This window comes from Dermacentor silvarum, chromosome 8 (assembly GCF_013339745.2).
Source record: "Dermacentor silvarum isolate Dsil-2018 chromosome 8, BIME_Dsil_1.4, whole genome shotgun sequence".
NCBI lineage: Eukaryota > Metazoa > Arthropoda > Arachnida > Ixodida > Ixodidae > Dermacentor > Dermacentor silvarum.
In genome coordinates, this window is record NC_051161.1 from 139,370,591 (window position 1) to 139,393,871 (window position 23,281).

The 23,281-nt window shown below is 47.9% G+C and overlaps 2 protein-coding genes across 2 annotated transcripts in view; one reads left to right on the forward strand and one right to left on the reverse strand.

The window, feature by feature from the left end:
- Positions 1-978: 978 nt before the first annotated feature.
- LOC119461728 (serine/threonine-protein kinase STK11) overlaps positions 979-23,281 on the reverse strand; it is a 73,733-nt gene continuing 51,430 nt past the window's right edge. Inside the window, exons 7-9 of the mRNA XM_037723098.2 lie at positions 16,676-16,861; positions 5,228-5,436; positions 979-1,371 (exon numbers count right to left, since the gene is read on the reverse strand). Coding sequence (XP_037579026.1) covers positions 1,274-1,371; positions 5,228-5,436; positions 16,676-16,861 — 493 coding nt within the window. The 3' untranslated portion in view covers positions 979-1,273. The remainder of the gene's footprint in view (positions 1,372-5,227; positions 5,437-16,675; positions 16,862-23,281) is intronic.
- Positions 8,791-10,812, forward strand: LOC125947396 (tigger transposable element-derived protein 6-like). Its single transcript, XM_049672044.1, has one exon. It carries the CDS (start codon positions 9,112-9,114, stop codon positions 10,675-10,677), a length of 1,566 nt encoding a protein of 521 aa, XP_049528001.1. The 5' UTR covers positions 8,791-9,111; the 3' UTR covers positions 10,678-10,812.

A 23,281-nucleotide genomic window follows, 5' to 3' on the forward strand; every position in this document is an offset into this window, starting at 1 on the left:
TGCTCCGAAAAAAAAGCCTATTTGCCATGTTGTCACTGCATACATCAGGGGTCATGTGATTAGCATCACAGCGCCGTAGCCACATGCTATCATGTTTCTAAACGAAATTCTCCGATATTTTGGCATGCTTTCACTATCTAACCCGAGTATATGGTTCCGCATTTTAATTTTCCAAGATTTGAGTACCACATTCAACGAGAATCGTATTTCGCGCACAATAAAACGGAGATTTTAATAAGTGATGTTCACAGTAAAAAAAAATATTGAAAAGAAAGGCCGTGGCCCAGTGGTAGAGCGCCCGCCTCGGCTGCAGGAGGTTGTGGGTGCAATTCCCACCACCGCCGGGCGCCTACTGGTTCAAATGAGTACAAGCGTACCCCAGCCCGCCGTTCGGCTACCTTCAGGGGTGATACGCTTGGGAAAGGAGCCTGCGCCTGAATGCCCGTCGAAACCCTCGTGAGCACAAAAAAAGGTGATGGTTGGGCCGCTCTATGGCGGCCATTTCTTATATGGCGCCCCAAGCACCTATTCAGGTGGGGACGCCTTCAGGTTGAGGACGAACACCCCTTTACAAGCGCTGAGGTTCCATAATGGCCGAGCACCAGGCCGGGAGCGTGCTTGTACCTATTTTACCGGCAGGTACTCGGCGGCAGCACTTGCTTCCCACAGCCGCGGCAGATGCTCGTCAACAAGGCCGTCTGTGGTTGGACAATAGGCGCCCAGAGACAAGTCCTGAAATCTTTATTGGGCCCTCTTTCGAGATGTCAACCCCCAGGACAGTCGAGCACCAAGCCAGGGCTTGGTGCTCGGCTGTCGTGGGTAGGACATCTCTGACCATTAGAAAAACCGGCGGGTTCCCGGTGGCGCCGGGATTTTAACTCGGTGCCTCCCGCAAATGAGGCGGATGCTTTATCGCTAGGCCACCGCTGCGATGACAAAAAAGCCCACTGAAACACTGACGACAACGAAACACTGACAACAACGAAAAAGACACCAGTTTATTGGGCAAATATCTCAATGCTCTGCTACTATACTCAGGTCCCTTTGCAGTCCGGCTGCTAGAGAGTCTAGTCGGCGCAGGATGGGATGCACATTGACCCCATGGGATATCTTCCAGGAGTGAAGCAGGAGAGGGAGGGTGGGGGGGGGGGGGGTCAGAGCTGGCTCGATGCGCCACTGCTGTCATCGTTGCTGTCTGCAACATAGAGTGAACAAAGAAGGCAGTGGGAAGAAAGGAACACCAGCAGGACTTGTGTGTGGAGGAAGTAAGCATTCAGGACTGCTGGCAGCCGCTGAAGACACGCGAACGACTCAGGAAACCTCGCCGAGGCACACCGGCTCCGCAGCTCTCGTCCGTGCGCTGCCGCAGCTCTGCATTAGAGACAAACAGACCACAAGGCTTCGGGAGAGGCTTAACAAGAACTATGATGAAGGAATCTGGATGAACAACACCCAGTAACTTAAAATGCCCCTAGCTTCTTTATATCTTGCGTGATTAAGGCTGGATCAATAATTGAACGAGGCCGATGCAGAGTAAATTGGCATAGACTTTTCTCTTGATGCTCACGTTGCAGTGTAGAAGCCACAAGAATTCTGATGACGACTGGAATAGTGCTTTACATCTTCAAGGCTCTGAAGATATATGAGATGATTTCTTTGGCACGCAAATAGGTGAGGATGTACTTAAGAAGGACATGACTAGGGCACAATTTGTTTCCAAAGGCACATATCTGGCATATGATAGCGTGAAATAACCTGCAAAGACTCAAATGGAAAAGAAAATGCACATGAAAAGGACGGCAGGCTATAACAAGGTGCTTAGGCTTGCAGTCATTAACTGACAAAAGGCGACATTGTGCCAAATTCGCCAATGTTAGCGTGACAGGAGCTGGGAGACAGTAAAGGTCTGATGAGGTAACAAGCTAAGAAGGCAGAAGCCCAACAAAGCTTGATAAAGAATATAGCATCGAATCTGATGACAGTGGTCTAATTGTTATCACTGTGTAGCTATACACAGCTCTGCCACATGATAATGTGGGTGCCTCCAGTTTTCCAATTGTATTTTCGTAGATAAGTTCCCCCCAGGTGCATCAAGGTCACATTTTGCACAAAGTGACCTCTGTTGTGACCATAACAATACGCGGTCTTAGTGAAGTGGGTAACGTAGCGGTAGAACATTATTGTTCTAATAGCTTTTTGCTAGCACTACATTTTTCTAGTATCAACATGCACCTAATAGCCCAACAACGTGTACTACAGTAGAACCTCGCTGTTATGTCGCCGGGTGCTGTGTTTTTCCCGGCTGTTACGTCGTTTTCGGCCAGTCCCAGCATAGCTCCCACAGGACCCAATGCATTGGTAACCCCGCTGTTGCATCGCAACTATGGGACCTTTCCCGCATCAGGCGTTGCGAACTGCCACCCCACGCCGGCCCGAGAGGCCATGTCGACTTTTCATGTCGCTTGCTTTGGTGGCTTGACGATGGGATTGGCTGCCCATGCCCAAAGTGCCGGGGGCAACAACTGTGACATATTTTCGGTTTCCGCAGCAAAAGCATGCCCTTTGAGATCCGTATTTGCTATCGCAGGATGGTGTCTATGACGCGATGAGGCCCTAAAATTGGTTTTGGCGCATAGATGTTCCATATAAACATCAAAACTGAGAGCTGGGCGAGTTGGTGTGGTTCCATATTAACAAAAAACTATCGCGAAAAAGACGTGGACGAGCAAGAAACGACAAACACGGGCGCTGTGTTTGTCGTTTCTTGCTCGTCCACGTCTTTTTCATGCCAGTTTTTTGTTAAGATGATTCTGTATAAAGTCCAAGGGCGATAACACCATCGCCGCGCACCGTATGCTGTGTATGCTGTATGTGCGAGTGAAAGTGTGCGAGGGGAGCCGACGACCGTGGCTAAATCTCGAGCGCGCAAGTAAAGAAAAGCAGGGAAGAAGCACGCCCCTCTTCCGCCACCCTCGAGGCACTGGGGGGGGAGGGAGGGATAGCGGACGGCGTTGTACTCTGGCATCAACTGCGTACTGCACGGCAGTACGTGGTTGCGCTGGCCGTATCTTGAAAGCGATCTGCGTTGGGGGCAGAGTCTAGGCAGTGTACGTGCGTGGTCACTTCACTCGCTGCTGCAGCGGCGCTTCCTCATGCCAGCGTTTGACAGCACGTGTCCGAGCTCATCGAATGTGATGTGTTCATGTGTACCTGTGGGCGCTGACACCACGCGTGTTAATATAGTTAATAAGCGAATGTTTAAAAGTTTATACGGACGATAAAACTACTATTTTACTTTGTATAGCTCTCTACTAATTTGCTATCACAGTCAATGCTTCAGCTTTCGGGTGAAACAGCGACTTTTTTTCACATGGAAGAACTAAAATAAAATTGTTTGCAGTTCACCACTACTCTCATTTCTCAAATTTTCCGATTTCTCGGCTCTTGCATTTCCCGGCTCTTACATTTTTTTTACGGTTCCATGAAAAACGTATCAGCAGGGTTCTACTGTCATCATCATCATCATCAGCCTATATTTTATGTTCACTGCAGGACGAAGGCCTCTCCCTGCGATCTCCAATTACCCCTGTCTTGCGCTAGCCTATTCCAACTTGTGCCTGCAAATTTCCTAACTTCATCATCCCATCTGGTTTTCTGCCGTCCTCGACTGCGCTTCCCTTCTGTTGGTATCCATTCTGTAACCCTAATGGTCCACCGGTTATCCATCCTACGCATTACATGGCCTGCCCAGCTCCATTTCTTGTGCCTAATGTCAACTAGAATATCGGCTATCCCCGTTTGTTCTCTGATCCACACCGCTCTCTTCCTGTCTCTTAATGTTAGTCCTAAGATTTTTCGTTCCATCGCTCTTTGTGTGGTCCTTAACTTGTTCTCGAGCTTCTTTGTTAACCTCCAAGTTTCTGCCCCATATGTTAGCACCGGTAGAATGCAATGATTAAACACTTTTCAGCGACAGTGGTAAGCTCCCAGTCAGGATTTGGCAATGCCTGCCATATGCACTCCAACCGAATTTTATTCTTCTGTGAATTTCTTTCTCGTGATCAGGGTCCCCTATGAGTAATTGACCTAGGTAAACATACTCCTTTACAGACTCTAGAGGCTGACTGGCGATCCTGAATTCTTGTTCCCTTGCCAGACTATTGAACATTATCTTTGTCTTCTGCATATCCATCTTCAACCCAATTCTTACACTTTCTCGATTAAGGTCCTCAATCACTTGCTGTAATTCGTCTCCATTGTTGCTGAATAGGACAATGTCATCTGCAAACCGAAGGCTGCTGAGATATTCGCCGTTGATCCTAACTCCTAAGCCTTCCCAGTCTGAGAGCTTGAATACTTCTTCTAAGCATGCAGTGAATAGCATTGGAGAGATTGTGTCTCCTAGCCTGACCCCTTTCCTGATAGGTAACTTTCTACTTTTCTTGTGGAGAATCAAGGTAGCTGTGGAATCCTTGTAGATGTTTGCTAAGATATTCACGTATGCCTCCTGTACTCCTTGATTACGCAATGCCTCTATGTCTGCTGGTATCTCTACTGAATCAAATGCCTTTTCATAATCTATGAAAGCCATATAGAGAGGTTGATTGTACTCCGCATTGTTCTACTGTATTAAGCATTTATTGTCATTTTTAAGACGCGTGTGGCAGGGTTGTAACTCTTAGCTACGAGCAACTGAATTTGCATTCCGTCAACAGTTACTCTAAAACCTGTACAGTTGAATCCAATCATAGCGAACAGGTTCATGAACAAAATGCAGTTTGATATATCAAGTAATCTGATATACCCGAACTCACGAATAATGAACCTAAGCTTTTGTGATGAGTTTGTTATATATATGGGCCTGTTATCTCCAGCGGAGAAAAGAAACATTGAAGGAATCTCTTAACTAAAACAAACTACGCACAATAGGCAGTAATTTCTCCCTGTGCCTGAACATGAAAAGAAATAACTCCCCTGAACGCTGCGTTTGCGGAACGCAACCGGCTTTATAGTGCTGGCAACGGAAGCTCCTAGTTCAATGTATCCAACGTCCAGTTAGTATGAGGAAGTTATTTCACATCGGTACAGCTACTAAGTTTTGCATGTTCCATGTAGAGAAAAGTTTCTTTTATCCGAGTTTGTTATAACCGGGTTTGGGGGGGGGACTGTATCCATGCCGCGCATTACGTCGCCTGCTCAACTACACTTTGTCATTGTGCAATTGTACCCTGGAGGTCGTGCTCGGTGAAGTACTCCTGCGAGTCATCGTCGTCCTCTTCACCCTGGCTGCCCCCTCCGCCCTCGGCGCCTGGTGTCCGTCCGTGAAGCAGAGGCAAGTACGGGATCACCGTCATCGACCGCAGTGGGTTGCTGCCATTGCTCCGGTCGGGAATGCTGACGTACTCGAGAAGCCGTGGTGGCTTGCGGCGGACCCAGCTGCACACGTGTTGAGAGCAACACTGAGAGGGTGGAAGCCCAAGACGCAGACAATCACTTCCCAGTCACCCCATGACTGCCCAGCTTGGATAGCTGGTCTGAGAACCAAATGCAATTGATCAGTTACAAGCCGTAAAGCACTGTCAACATGAGGCGAGACCGGCTACCCCGTCATTCAATTCAACAGTCATTCTAATTCGAAAACCAGATAACTGGAGTGATCGGTTCGGTTGCCTGGTATTATGTTGAATAATATCTGGATATTCAGATATCTGGTTATTTGTTTTTCTGTACTGGTACCGAAGTTCTTCAAATCACTGCACTCCGTGGCGTGAATCTCAAACAAAAAAGCAATGAATTACTCTTGGTTTATGTCAACACTGTGTGTCAGTTTGAGCAGCCTGCTTTTGAAAGCCATGCACAGTGAGAGCTAGTGGGATAAATTCATTGCAGTTTGTCATGCTACAGGGATTTCAGATTTTACTGAAAGCCATGAAAGCATTACTTTTTAAGGGGGGACAGAGGTCTTAAGGCCTAAAATTTACAAAAAAAAAACTGTTTTGTAAAACTACATTTTTGGAATTTGCATGTATTATTTCCTTTGTCTGCCAAGTTTCTTATCCCGTATGTCGATATTTCAGCCATAGTATTTTAATTTTTATTTATTTTTTACTTTAACGATTGGGTAGCTGATTTGTTTATTGTCTCGATTTTGTCAAAATGCAAACTTTCACAATAAGCAAACCTTTTACTGTGATACATCAGTACCTATCACAGACAGAAGAATAATTCTTTTTGCAGCATAAAGCTAGATGCTTGAAGCACACAATATAGGGAGCTCAGTATGCTATAAAATAAGAAATAACGATCCAATCATAGAAAAGCTTCCATCACTGTGTGTCTTATGTTTTTTAGTATTGATCCATGTGCCATTTGTAAATTTTTGTGCAGCAGTACTGTTCTACAACAAAAGGGATGTTTTTGAACTACCTCATGATATAATGAACCCACAGAAATTGACCCGCCGTAGTGGCCCATGTGGGTATAGTGTTTTGCTTCCGATGACCATGCCGTGGGTTCGAATGCCAGCTGTGGCGCAAAATGCAAGAAAGAAAGACACTGCAGACATGTCTGACCTTGCAGAATCACAAACCAGTTTCCAGCAAAGCTGTTTCTTTTCAGCAGTCGCAACAAAAATTTCACTTGACTGTATAATTACATCACACACTTTAAAATGTTGCCCTCATATAATTGGTCCATTAGAGACATTGCTGCATGTTGTCACATTGTAGCGAGCGTGAAGAATAGAGTAGTAACAATCTGAATCACGAAACTAATTTTTTTTTTTTTTTGGGGGGGGGGGGGGGGCGGACCTGTGCCCACAAAAGTGACACTGGAAGCACAACAATAACGGTGGGCACAGTTGTTGATCGTCAAAAATCTATTCGGCGGGTCAAGCGTGTCGCTTTTATACATGACTCGTTGACCGTTCCAGCGTAATCGCTGGCAGGGTTCATACAGGTTTCCAAGGCAAAAATTAAAGGATATTCCAGGACTTTCCAGCACCTGTCACAGGTATTTTAAGGACTCAAAGCGGCATCCAAAGTAGGATTTCTTTACTCTTAACATTTACAAAAATGACTAGTTTTATTGCACTTACAATAAATAAATGTATATCACAAATATAATAAAAATGTCCAGCCTTGATAACTTAAGACCACAACACAAAATGAACGCTTACAACAGCAGCTGAGATTTCTCCAGTATATACTGGGTAAAGTTCCCCAAAAATATTCAAAACATTCAGCATAGCGTTATTGAATAAATGTATATCCCAATGATGTTAATAATGTCTAGCCTTGACCACTTTGCAAGTTCACAACAATACCCCCCCAAAAAAAGTTTACAAAACACAATGAATGCTCCCAACAGCTACTCTTGACTTCTCCAGTATTAATTGGGCAAGTTTACCAAACATTTCAAAACCATTCAGTGTAGTCTTACTACACATCCATTATAAAAAATAGATGTATATTGCAATTTTGTAAAAGATGTCTTGATCATTTCTCAAGTCCGCAATATTAAAAGTTAACCCAACAAACGCTCACAACAGCTGCTGAGGCTTCTGCAGTATTAGCTGGGTTGGTTCAACAAACATTTCCAAAGCATTCAGCACAATGTTATTGCACTTATATTATCATAAATAATATAACCTCCACCCAAAGGCACTGAGCATCAGTGGTAAAGTTCCTCCGCTATAGCTCTCTTTAGCTTCACCTCGCGCGCAAGAGGGAAAGTGGGACAAGGCAGACCTACGGACGAGGAGTGAAACGAATGATAGGGTGAGGAAAGCAGCGTAAACACTCAAAGCCCCTCAAACGAAGTTTCAGGGGCTTTATAAACACTGCCAGCCGAGCCAGCGCCGAAGCGCAGCACGGGTCTCTCGCTGCGTTCACAGTTTGACGCGGTGAAGCCTTTTATTTTTTCCGTGCAGTTCCGTAAAACAGAACCATGTGTGCTTGTGCTGGCGTATTGTTTCTGAAATGGGGATTTTGTCAGATCTACGCCGATCTACCACAGAAAGGAGGTCACAATGTCGATATCAGAGTGCATTGCTCACAAAATTCAAGGATTTTCAGGGAAGGAAAAAATTCCAGCACTATCAAGGGCCTTGAGAACGCACTTTTCAATTTCAAGGGTTTTCAAGGATTTCAAGGACCTGTATGCACCCTGGCTGGTGCCCGCACGCTTTCCAGAAAATACTACACAATTCGTGTTGCGCATACAATCTCATTACACAATGTTGAGCAAGAACATACACAACAGATAGAATCAACAATAACATTCGAGTAAGTGTTCAAAATCATGCAGCACATCGTGCGCTGAGCGACAACTAAGTTGTTAGCGGGTGAAATGCAGTCACCAGAAGAAGGATAAATAAGTACACGTGTCCATATAATGCATTTGGGCACTTGATAAAGAAATTTTACAAGTGCTGTAATTTGTCCACACTCGTTTTGATTTTATTTGATTCCGCGGTTCTACATGTCGAAACCACAATGTGATTATGACCACAATGTGATTATGCGATTATGCGACACCAGATTTTTAATGTACACCCAATGCACAGCACATGGGTGTTATTACATCTTGCATCCATTGGAATACAATTGACTTTGCCCAGAAGAAAATCCACAACAAATTTTGGAAACCTGTCGGAAGACGAGTACAGTCGAACCTCGATATATCGAACACGGATATATCGAATTATTGACTATATCGAACGGTTCCTATATCACGCGGGAAATCGCATGCATTTTTAATTTTTTATTTCTAACGATGTTTGACGCATAATGGATATATCGAACTCGGCCACCCCAGACCGCCCGCGCTCCGTTGACAGGCGGCGAGCTTTCCCGCAACACTCTCGAAACTAGCGGCAGCGCGGTTGGCGTTTACGACCACTGCACACATCGATGGCGCCGAGAGCGCCACTTGAACGTAGCGGCGTGCGCACGCCGCATCCTTGCAGCGTCGACGGGTCGACGCACTGCACTTGTTGGACTAGCTCCTCCCCGTCGTCGCATCCCTGGTCGCATCGATTGTTGCGCTCGTAGCCTCGTTGTGTTCGTGTGTGTGGAGTTAGGCCTGTCGCACGTCGTGGTGCGTGTAACGATGGCTGCAAACGCTAAGAAACGGACGACTCTGACTTTTGCTGCTAAACTAGAAGCAATCCAGCGCGTCGAGAATGGCGAGAAGAAGTCGAGCGTCGCAGAAGCGTTTGGCATACCAAGGAGCACATTGAGTACTCTGCTCAAAAACAAAGGCAACATAAAGGCCAAGGCCGAGAAGAGTCAGCACTCCGGCGCGCGCCGTGTACGCAAAGCTGCCTTCGAAGATGTTGAGAAGGCGCTTCACAAGTGGTTTATAGACGCAAGGGCCCGAAATATTCCTATATCGGGACCGATCTTGCAACAGAAGGCACAGAACTTTGCATTCATTCTCGGCGCCGAGAATTTCAGTGCGAGCAGCGGTTGGCTGCAACGATTCAAGACTCGCTTCGACATTGTTGGGAAGACGGTGTCGGGAGAGAGTGAGGACGCCAATGATGAAGAAATTCAGAAGTGGCTTGATCACGAGTGGCCCAAAGTTCTCGCAAAGTATGAGCCTAACCAAATCTTCAATGCTGACGAGACGGGCCTATTCTGGCAAATGCTTCCGCGACAAACGCTGGACACTCGCGGGGACAAGTGCCACGGGGGCAAGCAAGGCAAGGCCCGTGTGACGGTCCTATTGGCTGCCAATATGGATGGAAGCACGAAGCTGCGGCCACTTGTAATTGGCAAGTTCCAAACCCCGAGGTGCATGCGGAACTGCCCCAATATTCCGGTGACTTATGCCTGGAATAAGAAGTCGTGGATGACGAGGGATATTTTCGTCAAGTGGCTGAAGGCGTGGGATTCGGACCTGGCGCGTCAAGGACGGAAGGTATGCCTTATTGTCGACAACTGCACGGCACACCACACCGATGCCCAGCTGAGCAACATCGAAGTGGTATTTCTGCCGCCTAACACCACTTCGAAGCTGCAACCGTTGGACCAGGGCATTATTCGCACATTTAAGTCAATCTACAAGCGTCGGCTGATCGAAATTTTGCTTGTCAAGCTCCGGATGGGCCAAGACCTGAAGATCGATCTTTTGGGCGCCATCCAAATGCTGAAAGCGTCGTGGGATAACGTCAAGCAGTCGACGATAGCCAACTGCTTTCAGCATGCGGGCTTCGCTGGCTGCACTGACGAGGCATCAGTGGAAGAATCCGAGGAAGCTGGGTTGGCATGCGCAGATGAAGAAAGCGAGCTCGCCGAAACGTGGAGCAAGCTGGAGAGCTTTGTTGGTGCCGAGCCGCAAAGCATGTGCATCGACGACTTCGTTGGAGGTGACGACAGCACTGGTACAACAGCTGAGCTGACGGATGTGGAGATCGTCGCCGAAGTTACTGCTGAGCAGCCAAACGAAAACGCTGCCGAGATGGATCCCGCAAGCGCTGATGATGCCCCGCTCCCTACATCAGCTGAGGTCATAGCTGCTCTGGCCCTTGTGCGCCGCCACTGCGGCACGATTGAAGGCACCGGCCTATCACTTGTGGATCGCCTGAATTACATTGAGGACGCAGTCGTCAAACACGCCATTGCCAACAAAAAGCAGGCTACCCTTTTTCAATATTTTAAGCCGACGCAATAAATGCTTTGTTTGAATCCTCAAGTGAGTACTTACTGCATCATGATTGGTTCATTGGTTGTTTTCCACAAGTTTTTGACGCATTTTTTACTTGATTTTTTTATATCGAATTCTGGATATATCGAACTATTTCGCGATCGCCGCGCTGTTCGATATATCGAGGTTCAACTGTACTCAACTTGGTCGAACTATTTCGCGATCGCCGCGCTGTTCGATATATCGAGGTTCGACTGTACTCAACTTGGTCTGATTGGTTGTTATTCACTTCTCACATAGAATTTCTACGGGAAGCAGGTGTCTGCTGTGTTCGCAAGCCCGGGCCTTACCTCAAACATTGCGTACCTCAAGCGCGAACAAGCGCCAGTCATCGGACACGGATGACCTTATCACACGGACCAGTTAACTATAAAGAAAGGTGCACCCTGACTCACAAACGGAACTTTCATTTGTTTTTATTCCAAGACACACTGACCAGGTAGTATTACAGTTTTTAGCCTCGTTATATCAGTGCAGAATATCCGTATTTAGCTTCTGAAGGTACGGCAGACGTTACTGCCTATAAATTGTGGGATGCTGTGTGACATACTGCAGCATCAGTCGCAGTATGGAGTTGCCTATGAGGATCAAAAACAGTTAAGTATCAGAGCTGTATCAGGGGAGCAACACCGTGAACAAGTGCTTGTACCTTTCGAAGAGGCTCGTTAGGCACAAACACTTCCTCTTCTTAACCTCCAGCTTGCTTGAAAGGCTCTGTCTTTCGATGACGGCTATTACGAATTTCCGGATGATACGAATTTTTCTGTGGTCCTGGCCGAGCCCCATTACTTTGCAATGTGCTAGAGAACGGTTGTTACGAATCGATTTTCAGCCTGCGTCGGTTGATACGAATAAACGCCGCCCCACCGACGGCCGCGAAAGAGCACAGCGCGCAGTCAGGCGCTTTCTCTCCTTCTCTTTTGGTGCGGAGGCGCAGCGCCGGGCAGCGCGGACTCCGCGACTGGGCGCGAAGAGTTTGAAGCGGTGGCGCTTCAAGAAATAAATGCTTTTTACGTACGTGTGCCTGAGTGAGTTCACCTCAGACTCTTTAATTTAGCTACAGTCGAATCTCGTTAATTCGAACACGCTTATTTCGAACATACCGCGCACCGACAATGCTCTTAGCAGCGCGCCAAATAACGCGGCGGCGCCTCCGACCGGCATTGCTCCGACACCGCCATAGAGCAAAAGCTCAGGAGAGACCCCTCAATGCCGCGCGCGAAGGAACGGGGGAAAAAAAAAAAGAAAAAGAACCCGCGGCGGAAATTTCCCCCTCTCTCAAATTGCAAGGTCGCCGTTTCTGCATCGCGCCGGAACAAGTGTGTATGTGCCGACTAGAGTGTTCTAGACAACCGTATTCTAGCACACACTAGTGCCGACGTCTCAGCCACGCGGATAAAATGGCAGTGAACCCTTCTCCTCTATTTTCTAGTCACATGTTGACCTTGCACGCTGCGGCAGCAGCGCAGAGGGAAGCAGCGGCGGAGGCACAGTCGGGCCAACGAAACTGCCACGCCCGCAAACGCTCGCTTCCCGATAACGGCAGAAAACGAAACTTCAGGGGGCGGCTAAAATAAGCTGGCGCCAGCATGGCGGCGGGCACGCACGGAGATGTGCACACGGAGTCGAAGGTGAGAGAGCTACGAGGAAGTTGAGAGGGAGGGCGAGGGGAGCCACCGAAGCGGCGGAGTTGACGCGGCCAAATCCGCTTCCCTGCCGCCCTACCTCCCTCACTTTCGACGGTCTCCGCGTGCACCTGTGTGCCGGCGCCGCCCGCTCGCTCCCTGAAGCTTCGTTTTCTGTCGTTATCGGGAAGCGACCGTTAGCCGTGGGCAGTTTCGTGGCCCGCGCTTGCTATGCGCTTGCGCGCCGCGATATTTCACGACTCGCACCGTTCGTGCATCGTGCTATGGTGCACGAATACTTCAAAAATACGTCCTTTTAATTCGAACAAATTTTCGGGCCCCTTCGAGTTCGAATTATCGAGATTCGACAGTAGTTTTAATTGTGTTTCGATGATACGAATTTCGGCTAATACGAATATTTTTCGTGACCCCGTGAGATTCGTATCATCGAGCTTTTACTGTATTAGGTTTAGAGTGGCATAAAAAAATCTCTAATAAAGCCCTGCCTCATACTACACTTGGAGGTGACCAGATTTGCTTAGATTTGCGCAACACTGCCGTATACAGTTGACAAGAGCGTCACCACGTTGGTCATATCCGCTGGTGGAGATCGAAGAAAATGAATTGAATTCTGGGGTTTTACATGTCAAAACCACAATTTCATTATGACGCACACCGTACCGGGGGACTCTGGATTAATTTTCACCACCAGGGAATATTTAATGTGCCCCTGATGCACAGGACACGAATGTTTTTGTACTTCGCGCCCATCGAAGTGCAGCCGTGGCCGGGATTTGATCCCGTGACCTCATGCTTAGCCGCGCAACGCCATAGTGGCTAAGCCACCACGGCGAATGATCGAAGAAACGAGCCCCACTTCGCACCACTTGGCTTTCGCGAAGGCACAGGAGGTGGCGCCGATCACACAAATACGAAGCCGCACAAACACACACACAGATGCGACGTCGTCTCCTAGATACACCTGCTCTGTGGACACACTACGTGCAAAATAGCTACCGCAACTAATAAAAACTGATCCAGAATTAAGTGATTACGGCGATAGTGCCGACCAAAAGAAAGTAAAAAGAAAAAGTGCCGTCCGCTAGACTGTTTTGTCGTCCAAGGAAGAGCGGGCATGGCCTCCGAGACGGGAAGATGGTGCTCACTCTCTATTCGCAACTCAAATGAACTGCAGGGGGCGCTGCGAAATCTGGCCGCGTCTAGCTACACTGTGCAACATGGCAGATGCACGGAGGTCCCCGCGTCGCCGCAATCGCTGTATTTGATGATTTTTGTGCAGCGTGATGCCGGTTTGCACTGTTTTGTGGAAGGAAAGCGGGTAGCTGACGCTGAGCAGATCATTTTGGCCGATCTGAGAGAGTGGGTAATGAGGCCGAAGTGGTCACACGGTGTGTGCAAACCTCTGGCGTGACAGCGGACCCGCACGAAATTCTGATGAAAAACACTCCTGTTATCTTGAACCCATTGGTCGTGGAACCGAAGTACTCTTGCACTGCTGGATTGTCGGAAAAGTACAAGCACGTTTCTGCTGCTTTCATTCACTGTTAATGAGTCGATAGATAGTCCGACGCTTCGAGCATGCGAGACAGTGGCTGGCAAAGTCAGATACATCACGCTGGCCTTGGCAGTATTGCCGAAAATTTACTACCTGCTCGGTTTGGCACGTTTAACATGGCCCGCAGCAGTGCACCGACTTGCTCGATCAGCTGTTACCGCTGTGCATGCGCATAAATGCGCAGCCGGCGCATGCTTTTTCATTGTTGTTGCCTCAACACATTTTTGTTCGGCGAAGGCACAAACTCTGCACGCTCCTCTCAGTCCAGAGAGCAAGCGAACCTAAAATAATGCTTTGCACTTTATCGCGAGGCGTAGCGCTCCGTTGTGTGTTTCTCTTCTGTGTGTCCCGTTGAAATATTGCGCAATCCAGCCTTTAGTATGCTATACCAACATGCCTCGGGAAACTAACAGACTAATTTTACTGAAAATTAAAGTGTTTCAGGTGAATGCACTGCACCAGCAACAAGTCTGGATGTAAATAGCTGACCGATTTTTCGGAGCTGCTTGATTATTTAACCGCAGCAGCGCTGCCTACTCCACAGAACCAACTTGCAGCTGTCCTGTGGAACGAATACATAATGCCAAACGAAATTTAAGACGCCTTTTGGACACCATGCCAGGTCTCATTCGGAGCATCGCCACCTACTCCATAAAAGCAATGCATAACCGAAAATGAAATTTCGGATGCCATACTGAATCTTGGTATATTTTGTCATAATGTCGCAAAGCATCAAATGAGGCGGTGTGAACAAAGTTATCGTCATTGAAGAAGTCACCGCGCTTCTGTGCAATTAACAGCGAAGCTTTATTTGCAGCGTCCGAGGACCTTTAGTCCCGCTTTGGTCAGACTGCGCGAATGGTGGTTCGCAGAGGTGAACATACCACTCAGTGTCGTCCAACTCTGAGCAACAACAGAGGTTGTGTTGGCAAGCCATGGCCGCAGAGTGAATGTGAAAGGCTCGATTGCACAGATCCCCACAGTATGTCATAACTGCACGTTTTTCAGCTTTCCGAGTGCTGCACGGCCACTGCAACATGTTCGTTGAAACAGCATCAAACTGTGGCTTCGTCGCCGACTCTCCAATTCAAATGCCATATTTTTTTTAAATTAAAATTTGCTTTTTGGTCTGTCCGATTATTTGGATATATTTTACGGCCCCTTCTTTGTAAGGAAAATTGATTGGCAAGTGTACTTCTTTGAATACGAGGTTGAGCTATTTTATACAGAAGCTCCACCCTTGTAGCTTTACCTTCAGTGCCACAGAAAGTTGTCAATGAATACGTTTCAGGCCAAGATACGTTCAAGATCAAGCCATACCTTCCCTATCTCAGCATTCCCACCAGATTTCCCAGTAGGCGGTACAGTAAGAAATTATGGACGCGATGACTATGCACCTACTAGTGCAACTAGTAGCAATGTTCACTGGTAGATCACTGGTAAGCTCAACAAGAGGCATGCTGCAAGTTAATAATATGCTGCACTGCAGTAGTCTGAGCTCCTATATGCTCCCGACATTTTTGTGTAGGGTAGACAAGTGGTTGGCCAGTCACGAGTGCGGTGGCTCTTCCAGGTTTGCAGATACGGAGGTACAATTCAGACCCGTGAAGTGTGTATACCAATATTGAGGAGAACCATCATCTCCTTTCCAAAATAAACATGTGCCTACATGATTGACGAGTTGGCATTGCCTTTACTAGAGCATGTGCAGATAGAATTACCCTACCTACTTGCATAATGAATGCAATTGCGTAATGAACGCACCCCCCACTTTTCAATTAAGAAGTGTTTTTTTCTTTTCCTCGCATAATGAACGCACCCTGAACTTGCTGCCGTGGAGTAGGAGAGATATGGTACGATTCGGCGTGTGATATGGCGCCTGGCGGGTACGATTGTATCGGACACGGAATCATACCGTGTGTCTCCTACTTTTATTGCAATAGCAATTACATGGACACTCCAGGTGCATGTTTGCTGTCGGCGCTGACGATCGCACCTCAATCTTCTGTGTTTGAGGGAGGAAAGCGCGGAAGAAACGTGCCGTATTCCATCACATGCATGGCGCCGGAGGGAGGAGAGGGAGGGGGGGGGGGGGGCGACACACCAACTGTGCATTGCACTGCCGTGTGTGCCCTATCTTCAAAGAGATCTGTGTCGGGGGCTGAGTCTACGTGCACAGCGGCTTATACCTTTGTGCATGCTCCATTCTCGCCGCTCAGTTTGCACAGGAGCAATACACAGCACAAAGGTCACTTCGCTCGCTGTTGCTGCCGTGCTTCCTCACGCCAATGTTTTAACAGCGAGCGTTCATGGTCATCGAGCTGTGATGTGTTCCCGTTTGCCTGTGCGTGCAGACACCATGCTTGTTAATTTACATAGTTAGCGAAAGTTTGCAAGTTTATACAACCGATTGTTTGCAAGTTTATAAAGCCGATAAAACAATTATCCTCACTCCGTGTAGCTGTCTACGCATTTGCTATCGCAATCAATGGTTCGCCTTTCGGGCGAAACTGCGACTTTCTTTAAAGGTGGCCGCGGAAAAAGATCGCTCAAAATTTTACCCCGCATAAAGAATGCACCCTTCCACTTAGCGCATATTTTTCAGGAAAAAAAGTGCATTCATTATGCGAGTAAATACGGTATACATTTTCTTTCTTTCCACATTTGAATTGACGGATGGCATTCATGCTGTCCTTTCCGTGTCCCTCGTATCTGCGTCTTTTGCACTCGCTGTTTTCATGTGAACAAGCCCGTCGTGACTCACTCGTGCCGCCGCACCAGCTGCAGGCTAAGGCGTGCCTGTGGGTCCTTACGCAGCATCCCGCACAGCAGGTCGCCCAGGGTGGGCTCCACGTCAGGCGGCAACTCGAATTTTCCTCGGCCGATGCACTCGAACAGGCGGTAGATGTTGTCCCCCTCGAATGGGTACTTGCCCGTTGTTATGTTGAACCTGCACGGGTGCATTGGTACGTGGCTGTCCTTAACGCACACAATACTTGTGACATAGCACAAATGTTCAATGTCATGTACTAAGTGACCACTGCAGTAGAAAGGATGTTCTGTCGTTATGGTCGCGAGTTGTGGCGCTGGTTAACACTCCCACAGCTACATCTAGTACGCACAAAAAACCCAAGAAAGTGGATGAGAAAACGGTGCCACAACGGCGCAGTTGGTAAGAGCATCACACGCATAAAGTGGAGATACGGTTCAGTTCTGAACTGCGGCAAGTTGTTTCATCCACTTTCATTTCCCTTTACTTCATCATTTTCACATTTCAGTGTAAATAAACAAATACTAGTACAGTGGAGCCTCGTTCACAGGTTTTGCAAAAATACATGGAAGAAAACGTACTAGCCGAGAAAATGTACTATCCGAAGTTACTAAAAAATTTGGCAGATTCAACTGTAGTTGACATCTACGTAAAGCAAAGCGTTGCACAAATCGTTGCAGCATGAGATGCCAACACGAGACGCCAACACGCGCCGAGCATGCAAGGCACCAGTAGCCCAATACGTGCGTTGTCGTTCTTGTGGCTTCGGCAAGCTTACGTTCGCACTCTACAAATTGAGCCTGAGTAAGAAACTTCTTCAAGCGCGGCATCTTGGCAGGAAGTTTTGCCGTGCCCACTCGGCGTGAATTGTTGAGGCTCGAGACGAGATGCCGACGCACGTCCCACTACGAGAAACCCGAGACACACGCTGTCACTTTCCTATTGTGTAGTTCTTTAAGACAGTGACGTGAAACAAACAAAATCAAGCTGGTAGGCGACATTGCAATATGATGTGACGAGCCGGGAGGAGATTTGCTGGTACAGGAATAGGAAACTGAGTGCATGCCGGTGTTTTCACGTGAGACGGGTGGGTGAGATATTGTGGGGAAGCTGCTGTGGCAAATGGCTACTGTTCTTGTTCACGTGTCTTTGCTTGTTTACACGAGACCTAGCAGCCAGAAAACTTATTCTACAATCGCAATTTGGTGATATACTGAACGTTGGTGCCAGGTGCCGAAAGATACGTGTTTTCAGGGGCGTTTAAACCTGCAAAAAAAAAAAAAAAGTGTAACAGCATTGGATCACTTTTTCTGTTCTTTTAACACGAACAGTGGCACGGAGAAATTGTACGTAATGGGTTTGTATCAACAAGGTTCTACTGTAATTTACCCTATGCTTTCCTTGGTTTCCCACTCTGCTGGCTTCATGCGATTGTGACTAACAAAAATCGAGCCCCTCATTCCCGTTCTTCTCATGCAAATGCTCAATGTTTCCCAACATTTTGTGGTGTGCTGTGTGAGCCCCTTCTTGCCTAGACTCTCAGAGTTGATTGCTGTAAGTACCATCCTTAAAGAGAAAAGAGTTTAGTAACATCTTTAAAGAGTTTAGCCTATGCAAGCTGAAAGTAACTATGTAAATGCGTATCGGCTTCGAAACATTGACATGCTTCGTGCAACATGTGACCATGGGAAACATTTATTTAGCTTCAGTTGCTATCTTATTTGGCATTGCTGGCATGCAAGCGCTGAGCTGCAACATCTGGAGTTCAGATCACCATGGAACACAAATGCAAACTGCTCATAGTTGAAGCCAACCTCAGCCATGGGCTCAGATGTTATGACATGTGCGAAACGGTGCAATGAAAAGACTGCCAAAGTTCTCATGCAGAACGTGAACGAGAAATGCTGCAGCTGATAGTGCCTGTGCATGTTCTAGGTATTAGAAGGTGTTGGACGTTGTCGCTTGGTGAACAAACATACATACGAAGAGTGCGAAAACCTTGATGCATGATGCACATGTGCTCAGGGCTGCGCACAGTGGCAGGTACTGTCAATGGAAGATGGCATGGGCTCTCATGTTGTACAAACGCGTAAGCGCAGTTACAAACTGCAATAGGACAACCAAGGCATCGGGATGCGAATTTCATGATGTTGCCAATGTTAAGATTGATGAATTTCCCACTGAATGACTATCAACAATAGAAGCAACGAAAAGGCCAAAGAGGCGGCCGATCTCTCGTACAATATGCCCCAGATGCACTGTACTGTAAATGCGCACAGATAGTGCAATGCACGCTGCACTGCCATGGCTGACGAGACGTGCGCATAGAAAGGGGGGTGTGGCCCTTACACAAGAACATGCGGTATGCTAGCCTTAGGCACACTGCCACCATTCTTGGACTTTGTGCTTGCACACAACAACAGCACCACATCTTTGTTTCACATCAGAGTGGTTCTTGCGGACACTTGCAAGACTTGCAACTGAGGAAAATGGAACTAGGAATGGAAAAAGAAAAAGTATGAACAGCTGTCACACACTACACCCCACATGTCAAGGAATTAAGAACATAGCTCGTGTCACATAAGTAAAAATCACCTATACTTGTTTCCTTCTCAAGCAGAGCAACCAACACTTGGCTCATGTATGCGTTCCCATGCAGCGCCGTAACAGTAATACCTGTCACAAGCAAGGTGAAAACTGTGTCAATTTGAACAAAAAAACATGTTTTGACTTCGGTAGACTTGTCTATGATTTGGATCAAAACGTAATGGTACAGGTTGCCAATGGAGCATTAAAAACAGTGGGATTTAGAATGTTTGTTTTAAAATGGTCAATGTTGCTATTTTTTTAATGTAATGCGAGGGTAGAGTTCAAGGAACCACAATTATGATAAAACTCTGATACAATCAAGTAAATACGGTACACGTCACCCCTGCAACTCCAATTAAGGTGTTTCAACTGCTTAAACATGTCAGCCAGGTAAATGCTTTGAATAAATGGCTCCACCAGAGTAGGCGTACACTGTACAGGGGCTTGCGGCCCTAGTGCAGGAACTACGCGTAGAGATTGCACGCAGAGCTAAAGGAGGAACGAAGCCGAAACAAGCCACCAGCGCAAGAAAGTTCGCCTGAACCCCGAACACCGCCACCACCGCCCCAGCGCGCATCCACTCCCTCGGTAGTGCAGGAGACCATCGAGGAAATGAACACCGAGGTGCCGGCCGAGCCGAATCCGATAGCCCCACCGCTCGATGCGAGAATAACGGCCTGCGAAAGAGGTATTCAGGAAAACCGTAAAGCCATCCAGGAGCTACATCTGCAAATGGAGAAGGGCTTCGACGAGCTCAGACAGATGATAACGCAACTACACGAGGTTTTCACCCCTCTGGTAAATGATCAAGCCACAAGAAGCCACGAGTCTATCCACACAGAGAGGCAGCCCTCCAGCAAATGCTACAAGAGGATCAAAATGGCCATAAAACCGAATGATCAAAATGGAGGCATCACCGTTTGGCAGTGGAATTGTCATGGCTTCACTCGTAAGAGGGCGATGCTGCTGCAGTCCATTGCCAAACAAGACACACCACCGGATGTAATAGCCTTCAAGGAAACAGGGAAATCACCAAGAATCACCGGGTATCACACTCATGCGACAGCAGAAGCACGTACGGCCACACTCACAAGCAAACACCTCACTGCTATAGACCACACTTATGCTGACACGGGAATCGATCACGTGTTCACGGAAATAGTACCGTAGAGCAGGGGAAACACAAGTGTTTTTATACTTAATATATACAGTTCGCCGAAGGAAATGCTGGGACCCTTAGACAACTTGGTGCAGCAAGCGAGGCAGCTAGCTGGACAAAACGGCCTCCTCTAATTTGGCGACTTCAACGCGGCGCACGAGGCGTGGGGGTATGTTAGACATACCAGAAAGGAAACAACCTTGTACAACGTCATACAACACCACCGACTTACGATAGTGAAGGATCCGACATATCCAACAAGAGTAGGCAACCGCACGGCCAGCGACACCTGTCCCGATCTTGCCCTAGGTGCTCAGACTTCGGAACGTTGAGTGGGAAAACACTAACAAGACACTAGGGAGCGACCACTTCATGCTCGACACCTCGGTACACGTGAGAAACTTCCCAAGAAGATACGCTCCACCAAAATCACGGACTGGGTAAAGTTCCGGAGCGAAAGAGAAACTCAAGAAGCCCAAGTGATAAGTGGTCTGGAGGGCTCTGTTAGAGAACTGCTGGAATCAGTAGCCAAACACTCCAAGCTGCACTCACCATGGACAATCCTGCAGTGGATCCGCGCCTCTTACACATGTGGGAAGCGCAGCACATTCTGCTGAGAAGACGGCGAAAGCAACGGCACAACCATAAGCTAAAAATTCACATCGCAAAGCTAGTGGACGAGGCAGAGCGCTACACAGAGCAACTTGCACAACCAAACTGGGACTAGTTCTGTAGCTCTCTGCAAGGAACGCTGGGAACTGCGAAGATGTGGACCATACTGAGACATCTACTAGATCTGACCCAGAGCAAGAGAGAAAGCAAGCACACGATGAGCCGAGTACTAGACAACTTCGGAGGCACAGACGATCAGCTATTGTGTGCCCTACAAAGTAGATACATTGGTCAGCCGATACTCGGTGCACAGCCAGCGGCTCACTAGGCCAGACTGGAAAACAGCGAGCTCGACCGGGACATAACGTGCACCGAGCTGACACGAGCGATCACAAGACTCACTCGAAACACAACTCCGGGCAAGGACGGAATCACCAACAAGTTGCTAGTAACCTGGACGATACAACCGTGCAGGCAATACTGGAACTCTTCAATGCAAACTGAATCAGAGGGACCTTACCCCCGGAATTCAAGCATGCGGAGATTACGCTCATACCAAAGCCAGGAAAAACCCTCTGCCTGGAAAACCTAAGACCCATTTCGCTCACGTTTTGCCTCGGTAAATTGATGGCACGTGTGATCTTAGACAGGCAACAGATGCATCTCGAAGAACTTCAACTGAGGCCGAACGCTATGTTTGGTTTTCGGCCCAACTTGTCAACGAAAGACGTGCTTCTGCAGCTCAAAGAGGAAGTACTGACTGCAGCAACGCCGTGCTGCCCAAAAGCAATTCTCGCACTAGACCTAAAGGAAGCCTTTGACAACGTGGGGCACGAAGCTATACTAGCCAATCTCAGTGACATGAATTGCAGCCGACGAACATACAACTGCGTGAGGGCTTTTCTCACAGATTGCACAGCCACAATAGGGCTGGGAAATGTGAGGTCACAGTGAATAGACACACCTAACAGAGGAACGCCACAAGGAGCAGTGCTGTCACCGACCCTTTTCAATGTGGCCATGATGAAACTCCCAGCCCAACTCGAGAAAATACCGGGCATCAAACATGCCTTGTACGCAGACGACATCACGATGTGGACGGTCGGAGGGTCCATAGGAGAACAACAAAAGGCATTACAGGAGGCAGTAGACGTAGCAAGATACGCGGAGACATGTATACTGCAATGCACGTGGGAGAAGTCGGAGCTCCTCATAATCGACAAGCGCCCACGAGGACGATCAACAGCCCCGGCACCAACCATCCACCTGCGAATAGGTCCTAGAGAAATTACCAAGGTAGACAGACTTCGTATCCTTGGCTTACACTTACAAAAGGACGGGGGCAGAGGATACGCCATACAGAAGCTACAACACACGACCCCGCAGATCTTGCGCATGATGCAACGAATTACAAGCAGGAAGAGGGGACTCAAGGAATGAGGACCTGATCCGACTACAGTAGCCGACCGATTTTCCGGACTTCGCGGGGACTGAAAAATAGTCCGAAAAATCGAGCAGTCCGAAAAACCGAACAGTCCGTGAAACTCGCCCCCCCATCCCCAAGAGAAAAAAAGTATGAGGCCGGCTTAAGAAAAATGTCGTAGTTTCGCCCAAAAGGCGGTGCATCGATTGCGATAGCAAATTAATAGACACCGATACGAAGTAAGGATGTTAGTTTTATCGGCCGTATAAAGTTGTAAATATGCGCTTACTAATTAAATAAGCACGGTGTCACGCGCGCACAGGTTACATGAACACATCTCGCTCGATGATCGCGGGCAAATTGACCTTCGCGCTGTCTATTCTCTTGCTTCAACGCGAACATCGAAAAAAAAAAAAAAAAAAAAAACGGCGCATACGAAGCTGCTGGCACTCGGCGCACGCCCTTTGTACCCATCGCAGATCGCGGGCGCAAACTTCGGCCACATAGCAAATCGCTTTCAAGATACGGTGCCTGCGCGGCAGCTCCGTCGGCAGCAGCCGCAAGAGCTGAATGCAACTCCCCACCGTCTCCGCCGCCTTCTCCCCGTGCCCCACGAGCGAACGAAGTCCGCGCGCGCCTCCGGCCGCCTTCCTTTCTCGCGTGCGTGAGATTAAATTGCGGTTGCCGGCTGACCCTCGCAAGCTTTCACCCGCTCACGGCGTACGGCACAACCGAAACATTAAAAAAAAAAAAAAAAACGGATTCCGCTTAAGTGATATGACGATAGTGCCGAGCTGCCCGGAAAAAAAAAAGAAAA

What these genes read in the sequence shown, in the direction of transcription:
- LOC125947396 (XM_049672044.1), top strand. Translation starts at nt 9,112, where the DNA reads ATGGCTGCAAACGCTAAGAAACGGACGACTCTGACTTTTGCTGCTAAA.